Genomic DNA, 13,500 nt, shown 5'->3' on the forward strand with positions numbered 1-13,500 from the left:
TCCCCAGGTACAAGATCAATGACATACTTCTGCACACTTCGTGGGATTGTACAGAATGATATACTACATACTGAAGGTATGTGGTGGTCATGATTTTATATCATTGACCTTATTATCTATAAAGATAATATTACTTGGTGTTGTTTAGATGAAAAACAAGTTACAAACTAAGTCTCTACCTTACTTCACATTTTAAATGTGTTTGAGAGCAGGTATGGGATGACTTAGTAATTTGCAAAGATCAGGGGGAGTTTCCTCTTGATCGAAAGAACTTGTTTATACATCATGGTGTACTCTTTTCTTTGCATGAGTTTTCCCCTGTTTGGGTTTCTCATTCAAAGTTTTTAACGAGGCAACATCAACATAAGGCCTATGTCGTATCATCTATTTTTCCCGTAGAGGTTTTCGAGGATGATACATTATGGCATAGTTATTGTTGTATTTGAACTAGGTGATAAGTTTATCTCCCTAGAGTTCAAATGAATCAACAATAGAGTATGACTACTCTCCTTATTTCTCCCACTGGGTTTTTAAGGAGACTCAGCTAATATGTTGATTTCTCAGATTTTCTGGCAAGATTATCTTGGAGAAATATTAGCCTGAGTTATATGTCTCATCATTTATTTTCCCCACTGGGGTTTTTGAGATGATGACTATAGACATGTTATTGTTCTTTGGTCTAGAGGTCCATTGGAGAACAATATCGTACCATGGTTCAATTGAACCACCGACAATTATCTATAAGGATAATTGAGCTTGTGTTGTTCAGATGGAAACAGGTTATATGAGGAGCAACATATTGCTCCTAAATTGTTTTATCCCCATGAACTTCAGGAAAATGAAGATATAAACATCTTGCAAACAAAGTCTTGTGATAATCTTGCTGATCTATTCACAAAATCTCTACCATACTCAACGTTTTCAGAAATGTGTTGAGGTGATTGGTATGAGAAGACTCAAGTGTTTGCAAGATCAGGGGGAGTAATTCTCCGTGATATTTGACCTGTTTTATACCATCATATTACACTCTTTTCTTTGTATGAGTTTTGCCTTGTTAAGGTTTTCTCATCCAAAGTTTTTAACGAGGTAATATCAACTAAGCTATATGCTTCATCATTCACTTTTTCCCACAGGGGTTTTTATGCATGATGATTACAAGCATATTCTTTTGGAGTTCAATATGAGTTTTACTCATAATCCAAAAGACATTGTGTACTCCTTATTTTTCCCACAGGGTTTTTGAGGAGATGATATATTGGAAGACAACTTGCAGATGATCTAGTGGACTTGGATTGATCAAGGGGGAGTGTTACAAAATATTGTCATGTGATCAACCCTCTCCCCTGACAGTTTTCTTTCAAGGGACACACCCCTTGGGAGACACTGTATCCACATGTATATAAACCAGATTATCTGCAATAAAGATCTACAACTGTCATTTGTCTCTCTCTCAATCTCGTTACTACTGAGTATACTATAACAGGTTCGACCAAAAATAGCAAATGGTGGTCTGGCTTCTCGTCATGCATGGTTTTACACGTGTACAGGCGAGAAAGCTCATCTTAACAAATTTAATAACCCAAATATATATGCATAGAAATACCCGACCATTTGTTTGTTGAGCTAGCGTGTGGCTCGCCTTTGGCCTCGCCTGACCTCACCTTATATTTCTAATAATACCACGTCTCCCTCCTTATATTTACCCTCTTCTCCCAAGAGAAAAATCGGGCTCCAATGCAAACACCAGTTTTCTACCCTAAACACAAGAACCCAGATGCATAATAAAAGGTGAAAGCTAGCAGAAGAGGTACCTAACTCTACCCTACTATAGAGAAAAAGTCAGCACATTGCAAGCAATAATAATGGAGACGACGACGAAGCTCCGGTGGAGCCGGCCCGGCTCCTTCCTCCTCGTCGCCGCGGCGTTCCTGGCGTCCGCCGCCGCGTCGGGCGTCAACGTCGGCCAGTTCGACGACCACTTGCAGAAGCGGAAGGAGCTCGCCGAGGCGTCGGCGAGGGAGGCGTACAGGCCCGACCCGTACAACGTCACCAACAGCTTCAACGCCGCCGTCCACAGGCATGTCGATCGACGACCATCCAACATCCATGCATCCGTTTCATTTCATTTCATTTCATTTATTTCATGCAATGTACGTACATGGGAATGGGAATGTGCAGAGCTGTCAGCAGCAGTCGGCGTGAGATGCGGGAGAGGCCGAGGAAGCACAAGAAGAGGGGCCCGTGCCGGGCGACGAACCCTATCGACAAGTGCTGGCGCTGCCGCAGAGACTGGGCGACGGACCGGCAGCGCCTGGCCCGTTGCGCCAGAGGCTTCGGGCACGCGACCACCGGCGGCCTCGGCGGCAAGATCTACGTGGTGACCGACCCCACCGACCTCGACGTGGTGAACCCGCGCCCCGGCACGCTGCGCTGGGGCGTCATCCAGCCCGGCCCGCTGTGGATCATCTTCGCGCGGTCCATGATCATCCAGCTCTCGCAGGAGCTGCTCATGAGCAGCGACAAGACCATCGACGGGCGCGGCGCGCAGGTGCACATCGCCAACGGCGCCGGGATCACGGTGCAGCTGGCGCAAAACGTCATCATCCACAACCTGCACGTGCACGACGTCAAGCACACCATGGGCGGCCTCATGCGCGACTCCCCCACGCACATCGGCTCCCGCACCAGGGCCGACGGCGACGGCATCTCCCTCTTCTCCGCCACCAACGTCTGGATCGACCACATCTCCATGTCCAACTGCGAGGACGGCCTCATCGACGTCGTGCAGAGCTCCACGGGGATCACCATCTCCAACTGCCACTTCACCAACCACAACGACGTCATGCTCTTCGGCGCCAGCGACTCCTGGCCGCAGGACCAGATCATGCAGATCACCGTCGCCTTCAACCACTTCGGCAGGGGCCTGGTGCAGCGGATGCCAAGGTGCCGCTGGGGCTTCTTCCACGTTGTCAACAACGACTACACGCACTGGCTCATGTACGCCATTGGCGGCGGCGACGCGCCAACCATCATCAGCCAGGGCAACCGCTACATAGCACCACCAAACATCGCCGCCAAAGTGGTAAAGATCTTCTTCTCTTTCTTTCTTTCTTTCTGATGAAGCCATGCCATGCCATGCCATCCCACCCCCTGCCGTTCGAGCAGATCACCAAGCACTACGCGGAAGAAGGCGTGTGGAAGAACTGGGTGTGGCACACGGAGGACGACCTGTTCATGAACGGCGCCATCTTCAATCCGTCCGGCGGCGCCCCCAAGCAGGTCGACACCAACGAGTGGGTCAAGCCCAAGCCAGGAACCTACGTTACAAGGCTCACCCGCTTCTCCGGCACACTGTCCTGCTGCACGGGCAAGCCGTGCTGAAGGCCGGCCGGTGGGCGTCAGAGGCTGCTTCTTCTAGCTCATGGCCTGGCCATGCCAGGTCGCGATGGCTGCGTTTCATTTCATGGAAGAAAGCAAGGATGGATCACAGGTTGTCGTTCTGCTAATTAATCTACGTTTGCCTTCAAGTACTGTGTTGTGGCATTGTTACACATCACAGTACAGTTTGGTCATTTTTTTTCCCACAGAGGAAGTAGGGATTGATTTAATCCCACACGCGTGTATCTACGTATACAGTTTGTATAACATGAACCACCTCTGTTTGCGATTGGTCTAAAAATAAATATAATACTTATATATTGAATTGTTTTGCAAGAGTTCTGCTGCTTTAATTTTCAGGGTGTCTTTTTTTTTCACATTTCATTCGTTTGATGAAATTTCATCTCATGACTCACGAGTGAAGCATTGATTGAGTACCCGCGAAACAAACGACCCCTCATAAATTTGCCAAACGGACCGTAACACGAAGAGCGCAGACAATTCATACCTCGATTGTGAAATTATTCAAAAGACCTGACCCAAAGGTTCTCATTGCTGAACACTGGCTTCATGTTTTTGTTCTCTCTAGAACCCTTTCTTCAATGCGTGGACTCTGCTTCCCAAAGATTGTGGAAATCTGTTTATTGCTGCACCAGGTGTCCTGCAAATAGAGAATTCATAGGATTTAGGACTGATTTGGTGGACATGGATCACGAGGGGATCAATGGGGAGTAATTTTCTTGTTATTCAATTTTGAATAGCAAAGGGATTACTCTCTATGGGTCCCCTCGTGATCTCTATTCACCAAATCAGTCCTTAGGATGTGTTTGGTCTCGGGACAGCCGGGACAACCACGTCCCTATCGTCTTCTATCATCCCTAAAATTTTGAGGGACAGTGAGGCACAACAATAGGATAATCTTGTCACAATCCCTAAATCTGAACCAAACAACCTTATCTAAATGGTCAACCAAACACACCTTTAGTTTCTCGAGGATATATTACTCTCATCGAACGGTGCAAAGAATCAAGGTGGTTCTACTTAAAAAAGTGCAGAACAAATATAAGAAAAATTCTTCAAGCAAGCAAACAAACTGATTCCGAACAGGACCCTTGAAAATTTTATCTGAACTTTTTTCCTTCTTTCAGCCGCCTACCAAATTGTTAACCAATGTTGGATTCCGAAGAAGAAATAGTAGCTCCATAGGACCTCTTCAATAGTTCAATCTCTTTGAGTTGGATGTAATACATACTCCAGGAGAATGCTCGATAAGATCAGTATGTCAAGAATAACATAATGGAACACATCAAGCCATGTCTACATATGTTCCTCAATTGGTTCAATTCCTTCATTCATACAAAAAAATGGTTAACTGGAAAGGCTCCTAAGATGAAAATATTTTTTGGATTATAATATGGGTACATTGTTATCTTAAGATGTTTGACTCTCTGTTTCATTCCAACAACAAATTCTCTTAATTCATCTAGACTCATACCACGTGCATACTCAACCTTATGTAGACATTCAACTACATGATCACTAGTACCTCACCATGCATTACCTTCTTCAAATAAATACTTGTTATTATATAAATTAAGGAGTCTTCTTTCCTTTTTCGTGAATTGACTATAAATATAAAAAAACTTACATCATCAAGAAGTGTATATATATATATATATAGAAGGTAATGGAAGTACAGGGCTTCCATTAGTATCGGATGCTCCAGCCAAGTATACTCCCACGGTGTACGGTCGCTGGTTCTGGCTCGGGCGATTTCAGCGTAAATGTGAATCAAAATAGTGTAAATGAGTACGAATTTTAGCGTAAATCGTAGATTTGTTTCGTAACAGGGAATGTGGTCCGAAATTATGGTGTGAAAATAGCGCACGTTCAATCGTGCGTGGGTTCTGACTCGGTCGGATTTCAGCGTAAAACGTGAACCATGACAGCGTAAATGAGTTCGAATTTTAGCGTAAATCATAGATCTATTTTGTAACTACGAATAGGGCTCGAATTATGGCGTGAAAATCGCGTGCGTCCGATCTTGCGTGGATTTTGCCTCAGGCGGCGTAAAACGTAAACCAAAACATTGTAAATGAGTACGAATTTTAGCGTAAATCATCGATTTGTTTTGTAACGACGAATGTAGCCCTAATGTATCTCTCTTCGCACAAGGTTACCAGCTGAAAGGGAAATAGGGTTAATCTTTCCTATGATTAATTTTGGTGGTTGATCGTCAACTGTAACGCCCCGAATTTTGGAGTTGATTTTTTTCTTTTCTTCACTTGCCAAATTCGGGCGTTACCCTTTCCTTTTTCCTTTCCCCTCGCTAAGCCTTGACCTTTTCTAAAGTTGTAGCGAGATTCGGCTTGAGATCTCGTGTAAAGCAAAACCCTAGAAAATACTTTCTTTTGTTTGTTGCATCATGCCGAACCATGCATTTGTTTTGATTGAGTGAAACTGTGAAAGCATTCATCTAGAAAATAGATTTTAAAAGGAAAAATCTTTTCTTTTCCTCTCTCCCCTCCCCTCCTCCCCTTTCAGCCCAGCCTGGGCGGCGGCCCAGCTCGCCCCTCGCGCGCGGCCCAGTCGGCCTCGGTGGCCCAGCTCGCCCCCCTTCCCTCCCTCCGCTTTGGGCCCATGGCGGCCCAGCCGCCCCTCCCCCGCTCCCCTCGTGCGCGCCCCACGCCGCGGTTACGCCGCCGCCGCCTTCCCCCCTACGGGCCCCACCCGTCAGCCCCCCTCCCCAAACCCTCTCTCTCTCTCTTCTCCCCTGCACGATCCCTCCTCTCCCTCACGCTGCTCCCCTGCACGACCCCGGCTCGCCCGACGCCGCCGCCCGCCGTCCGCCTACGGTGAGCCCCTGGCCTTCCTTCCCTCTCCCTCCCTCTCCCTTCCCCGCCCCCTCCTCTTCTTGCTCGGCTCGGCCGCGCCCTTCCCTCGTCTCCGCGCCCACCGGCCATGGCGGCTGGCCCTACGCGCGCCCGCCCCGCCCGGCGCGGCTCCTCCGCCCCCACCCCCTCTTGCGGCCGCGGTGCCGGAGTTCCCCCCGCGCTCGGCGCGCGGCCCCGTCCTGGCGCGCGGCGGCGCTCGCCTCGCGGCCTCGCCCGCGGCCATGGCGGCCCGGCGCCTGCGCCCGGCCCCGGCTCCCCCTTCCCTGCGGCTCGGCCGCGCCCGCCCGTCCCCAGCTCGCCTGCCCTGCCCCGACGCGGCGCCCTCGCCCGGCGTCCCCGCCCTCGCCCATCCCCGGTCCCGACCTTGGCGCGCGGCCGGAGCTCGGCCATGGCGGCCATGGCGCGTGGCCGTGGCACGCCCAGCCCCCTTCCCCGCGGCGCGGCGCGCTCGCCCCCGCCCGGCCTCGACGCGCCCTCCTCCTCGAATTCGCTCGCCCCGGCGGGCTGCCCGCGGCGGCCCGGCGCGGCGTGCTCGCGCCGCCCGTCCTCGGTCCCGGCCGCGGCGCCCGCCCGTCCCCGGCGCGGCCTCGGCGGCGCTCGTGGAGCCCCGGCGCGGCCCGTGCACGCACGGTGCCCCCGGCGAGCTCGCCGCACCCGCGGCTCGCGGCCGTGGCGTTCGGCCCGACGTCCTCGGCTCGCCCGCCCCTGCGCAGCGTGGCCCCGGCCCGGCGCGACTTCGGCTCGCGCGGCCGTGGTGCCCCTACGTAGCGCGGCGCGTGCGCGGCTCGGCCCCGGCGTGTGCGTGACCCGTTCGCGACGCGTCAGCGCGGCCTTGCGCGTGCGTGCTCGCATGGTGCATGGTGCTTTGGCGTGGCTCGTCGTGTCCTCGACGCGACGCGTAGCGCCCTGCCACGTTCGCGACGCACTCGTCTACCCCCCTAGACGTGCCTGTCTACCCTCCCGTGTAATCCATGCGTAGTGATCGCATTATTTAATTCAATAAATGGAAACTCAATTTAGAAATCAGTTACGTTAGTTAATTCATGTAGTTAATCATCTACCTTATTTAATGTTGATCAACTAAAAATGGTTATGATTCTATTAGTGCATGTGACTAATCCTTGTTATTGGAACTAAGTGGAACTAGAGCACGTAATGGCTAGTTATGCGTCTACCCGTAATACGCCTTGAGTATAGCTTTAACCACTGCGAGACCTTTCTTCTCTTTCAAGCCATGGCATATGCAATATCGTATGTTATACTCTATGCATATTTAATCTATTTGTTCTCTTGTATGATGTACTGTTTGTTTCCTAATTCGAATGGATGGATGTATGTATGCTTGCGCTCGCATAGAGAACGATCCGGTTGAGGAGCCCGAAGAACTCGCAGGAGAAGCCCCTGAGCAGCAGTCGGTTGGTGGAGGCAAGTGTCCCTTGACCTATCTCTGTCCTATACATACTTTAATTCACCTCCCGCATTACACATTTATACCTAAGGATTGACTAGCTTTTGTTATCCATGTCCTTGTTTACCTAATTGGGTCAGATTATTTTATTGCTTAGTCTTATGCTATTGCTCAACTCTAATCAATGAACATGATGAGAATTATCAATGATACGCTGTTTTCCCTTCTTTTATTATGATATTATACTTGTGGCCTTCAAGGGGGCTCGAGCGGTTTCTCGAGTGCCTCTCCGTAAGGACCTGTTCGTTGGATGACCGCCCAGGAAAACAGTGCAACCATGAGGGTGGAATGGGGTGCCCTTAGCTGAATAATTAGAAGATCCGGGGTGTAGTTCGCTTAGCCGTTGTGCCGTTAATGGGGCTCGGTGTATGCGGCTCGCTCTGCCAAGCTTGGGTTTGCCCCCTTGGGGAGGAGTGCGGTGCATTTAGGAAACCTAACGGGCGGCTACAACCCCGGGGAATCTTTGTAAAGGCTACGTAGTGAGACCCTGCCTACTCACCTTGGGAGTGTTCAAGGGTCCGTACAACCCGAGGCAAAAAGGGAATCACGGCTTGTGGGTAAAGTGCACAACCTCTGCAGAGTGTTAGAAAACTGATATATCAACCGTGCTCGCGGTTATGAGCGGCCAAGGGAGCTCCAGCGATTAGTGGTACTTGATCAGAGATATTCGGTTTGCAGGTGGCAATGAGATTGATGGTTCTTGGTATTGGCTCTGGTAATGGTAAGTGGTACTCTTCCGTTTGGAAAGGAGTACATTTGGGTTAATAACGTGAGTTAATTCTAAAACTTGGCTCTCTACTAGTAATAATAATCTGACCAACTAAAAGCAACTACTTGACTTCCCCCACATAAAGCTAGTCCACTACAGCCAAAACAGGATACTTGCTGAGTATGTTGATGTGTACTCACCCTTGCTCTACACACCAAACCCCCCATTCCCAGGTTGTCAGCATTGCAACCACTGCTCAGGAGAAGATGAAGTTGTGGAAGGAGACCACCAGGAGTTCCAAGATTATGACGAGTTCTAGGCGTGAGTTAGCGGCAACCCCCAGTCGGCTGCCTGTGAAGGCCGCGTTTATCTACGTTTCGATTTTGCACTTTGATTATTGTAAAGACTATGTGGATGTCTCAGACATATGATGTAATCGACTATTATTTCCCTTTTTAATACTATTCGAGCACTGTGTGATGATGTCCATGTTATGTAACTGCTGTGTACGTGAATTGCTGATCCTGGCACGTACATGGTTCGCATTCGGTTTGCCTTCTAAAACCGGGTGTGACATCAACACAAACACATGGACTAACTAGTTTGCCAAGAATTCATGTATTATAGGTGCTTTTAGGTTCAACACAAACTAATAAACATTCAAGTTAGGGATCCAATTCAAAAGGAGCAAAGGAACCAAGTGTGATGTGGTCTGGCGCACTGGACTGTCTGGTGTGCCACCGGACAGTGTCCGGTGCACCAGCGTACCGTGTCCAAGCAGCACTCTCGGGTTTCCACAGGCGCGCTTCGCTATAATTCACTGGACAGTCCGGTGTGCCACCGGACTGTCTGGTGAACCAACGGGCAACGGCTATCTGCGCGCAACGGTCGACTGCAAAAGTACCTAACGCGTGAACAGTGCAGCGACAGAAGTTAGAGCCGCAAAGTCAGAGGGCACCGGACTGTCCGGTGCCGCAAGGAGACAAAGCTCCAACGGTCGACATCGCTCCAAACCCTAACGATTGGGGGTGAAGGCGGCGCACCGGACAGTGAACAGTGCCTATCCGGTGGCGCACCGAACTGTCTGGTGCGCCCATCGCCAGCAGCCTCCCCAACGGCTACTTTGGTGGTTGAGGGCTATAAATACCCCAACCACCACAACTCCAAGCATCCAAGATTTCTGAAAATCCCATTCAATACAAGAGCTCTAGCATTCACTCCTAGTCACAATTCAAAAGATCAAAGCCTCTCCAAGTTCCAAATTGATCACAAATACTTAGTAACTTGTGAGAGAGTGTTTTCATGTTATTTTGAGCTCTTGCCTCTTGGATTGCCTTTCTTCTTTCTCATTATTGTTCTCAAATGACTTGTAATCAAAGTAAGAGACACCTAAGAGTATGGTGGTCCTTGCGGGGTCTTAGTGACCCGTTTGATTAAGGGAAAGGCTCACTTGGTCTAAGTGACTGTCTGAGAGAGGGAAAGGGTTGGAATAGACCCGGTCTTTGTGACCTCAACGGGGACTAGGTTCTTTGAAACCGAACCTCGGTAAAACAAATCATCGTGTTCATCCGTTTGATTCTCATTTGATTTGTTTTCCCCTCTCTCCCGGACTTGATTTAGTTCTAACGCTAACCCTGACTTGTAGTGTGTGTTTAAAGTTGTAAATTTCAGATTACGCCTATTCACCCCCCTCTAGGCGACTTTCAATTGGTATCAGAGCCTGGTGCTTCATTAAAGTCTAACAACTCGAAGTGATGTCGGGAGATCACGCCAAGAGGGAGATCGTGATCGGCGACAAGCCCGCAAGCTCGAGGAGAACCCTTTCAAGGGAGTCCAGCAACAAGCACAAGGAGGGATCCTCTTCCTCCATCAAGTCGCATCAGAGAGGTGACAAGAAGAAGAAGATGAAGAAAGTGGTCTACTACGAGACCGACTCTTCGTCACCCTCCACATCATCAAGCTCCGACTCGTCCGTCGCTTCTAAGCGCCATGAGCGCAAGAAGTATAGTAAGATGCCCCTACGCTATCCTTGCACTTCTAAGTGCGCTCCATTACTTTCTGTTCCCTTAGGCAAACCACCATATTTTGATGGTGAAGATTATTGTATGTGGAGTGATAAAATGAGGCATCTTCTAACCTCACTTCATGAAAGCATATGGGACATAGTTGAATTTGGAGCGCAGGTACCACAGGTGGGGGACAAAGACTATGATTCGTTTGAAGTCACCCAAATCCGGCACTTTAACTCCCAAGCAACTTCTATAGTCCTCGCCTTCTTGTGTCGAGAGGAGTATAATAAGGTGCAAGGATTAAAGAGCATCAAAGTGATTTGGGACGTGCTCAAGACCGCACACGAAGGAGATGAGGTGACCAAGATCACCAAGTGCGAGACAATTGAGGGCAAACTCGGTCGATTCGTCCTCAACAAAGGAGAAGGTCCTCAAGCAATGTACCACCGGCTAAAGACCATGGTCAATCAAGTGTGCAACCTCGGGAGCACCAAATGGGACGACCATGAAATGGTCAAGGTTATTTTTAGATCCCTCGTATTTCGCAATCCTACTCAAGTTCAATTAATACGTGAGAATCCTAGATATAAACTAATGTCTCCCGAGGAAGTTATTGGCAAGTTTGTGAGCTTTGAACTTATGATTAAAGACTCCAAACATATTGTCAACTTGGAGCAAGGTGCCACCTCCACACCCGAGGTGCAACCCATCACATTCAAAGTGATGGAAGAGAAGAAGGAGGAGTCTACACCAAGTAGGCTCCCAATCGACGCCTCCAAGCTCGACAACGAGGAAATGACGCTCATCATCAAGAGATTCCACCAAATCCTCAAGCATAGGAGGGGGAAGGACTACAAACCCCGCTCCAAAAGGGTATGCTACAAATGTGGTAAGCCCGGTTATTTCATTGCAAAATGTCCAATGTCAAGTGAAAGTGACAGGGACGATGACAAGAAGGGGAAGAAGAAGGAGAAAAAGAGGTACTACAAGAAGAAGGGCGGTGATGCCCACGTGTGTCGGGAATGGGACTCCGATGAGAGCTCCACCGACTCCTCCTCCGACGAGGACGCCGCCAACATCACCTTCAACAAGGGCCTCCTCTTCCCCAATGTCGGCCATAAATGTTTCATGGCTAAGGACGATAAGAAAAAGAAGGTACACTCTAGAGCCACCCCCAAATATACAACATCTAGTGATGAGGGTAGCTCTAGTGAATATGAAGATGATTTACTTGTTCGTTTTGCCAACCTTAGCATGGAACAAAAGAAGAAATTAAATGAATTAATAGAAGCCATTCATGAGAAGCATGAAATCTTGGATAGCCAAGAGGACTTCCTTATTAAACAAAAGAAAAAACAGGTCAAATTGAAAAATGCTTTTGCTCAGGAAGTTGATAAAAATGAAAACTTATCTAAGGAGCTTAGCATTTGTTATGACTAATTTTCTAGCCTTAAAAATGAAAATGCTAGCTTAGATTCTAAGGTTAAATATTTAAATGTTTGCAATGATACTATTTCCTATCTTAGAGATGAGAATGCTAAGTTAAAATCTAAGATAGAAGAATTAAATGTTTGCAAACCATCTACATCTACTGTTGATCATGTTACTATTTGCACTAGATGTAGAGATATTAATGTAGAAGCTATTGATGATAACCTTGCTATGATTAAACAACAAAATGATCATATAGCTAAATTAACTACTAAAATTAATGAGCATGAACTTGAAAATGAAAAAAATAAATTTGCTAGAAGCATGCTCTATAATGGGAGACGCCCTGACATTAAGGATGACATTGGTTTCCAACAGGGAAGCAATGTCAAGCTTAATTCCCCTAAAGATTGTCTAATTTTGTTAAGAGTATGACTCCCATGGTTCAGGATAGTGAGGGTTACATTCTATATCCTGCTAACTATTCTGAGCACAAAATTAGGAGAATTCATGCTAGAAAACCTCACACCGTTTCTCATCATGCATTCATGTACAAAAATGAGGCTTCTAGCTCTAGGCAATCAACACATGTTAAATTGCCTAAAAAGAAAACTTCTGCTGCATCAAATGAGCATAATGTTTCCTTTAAGACTTTTGATGCATCATATGTTTTAACTAACAAATCAGGCAAAGTAGTTGCCAAATATGTTGGGGGCAAACACAAGAGTTCAAAGACTTGTGTTTGGGTACCCAAGGTGCTTGTTTCTAACGTCAAAGGACCCAAGACTGTTTGGGTACCTAAGAACAAGGCCTAAAATTGTTTTGTAGGTTTATGAATCCGGTGGTTCAAGTTGGATAATCGATAGCGGGTGCACAAACCACATGACAGGGGAGAAAAGAATATTCTCCTCCTATGAGAAAAATGATGATCTCCAATGAGCTATCACATTCGGGGATAGAAATCAAGGTTTGGTCAAAGGTTTGGGTAAAATTGCTATATCCCCTGACTATTCTATTTCCAATGTTTTTCTTGTAGATTCCTTAGATTACAATTTGCTTTCTATTTCTCAATTATGCAAAATGGGTTACAACTGTCTATTTACAGATATAGGTGTTACTATCTTTAGAAGAAGTGATGATTCAATAGCATTTAAGGGAGTGTTAGAGGGTCAGCTATATTTAGTTGATTTTAACCAAGCTGAACTTGACACTTGTTTAATTGCTAAGACTAATATGTGTTGGCTCTGGCATCGCCGACTTGCCCATGTTGGGATGAAAAATCTTCACAAGCTTCTAAAGGGAGAGCACATTTTAGGACTAACAAATGTTCATTTTGAGAAAGACAGGGTTTGTAGCGCATGCCAAGCAGGAAAGCAAGTTGGCACTCACCATCCACACAAGAACATCATGACAACAGATAGGCCGCTCGAGCTACTCCACATTGATCTATTCGGCTCGATTGCTTACATAAGCATCGGTGGGAGTAAGTACTATCTAGTTATTGTGGATGATTATTCTCGCTTCACTTGGGTGTTCTTTTTGCAAGAAAAATAATAAACCCAAAAGACCTTAAAGGTATTCTTAAGACGAGCTCAAAACGAGTTCGGATTG

The 13,500-nt window shown here is 47.5% G+C and overlaps 1 protein-coding gene across 1 annotated transcript; it reads left to right on the plus strand.

Annotated features, from left to right (window-relative positions):
• Nucleotides 1–1,731: 1,731 nt before the first annotated feature.
• On the plus strand, nt 1,732–3,712 carry LOC542245 (male gametophyte-specific 2). The gene is made up of 3 exons (NM_001305854.1): nt 1,732–2,077; nt 2,179–3,082; nt 3,166–3,712. Exons 1-3 carry the CDS (start codon nt 1,863–1,865, stop codon nt 3,379–3,381), a joined length of 1,335 nt encoding a protein of 444 aa, NP_001292783.1. The 5' UTR covers nt 1,732–1,862; the 3' UTR covers nt 3,382–3,712.
• Nucleotides 3,713–13,500: the final 9,788 nt, after the last annotated feature.

This window comes from Zea mays, chromosome 4 (genome assembly GCF_902167145.1).
Source record: "Zea mays cultivar B73 chromosome 4, Zm-B73-REFERENCE-NAM-5.0, whole genome shotgun sequence".
NCBI lineage: Eukaryota > Viridiplantae > Streptophyta > Magnoliopsida > Poales > Poaceae > Zea > Zea mays.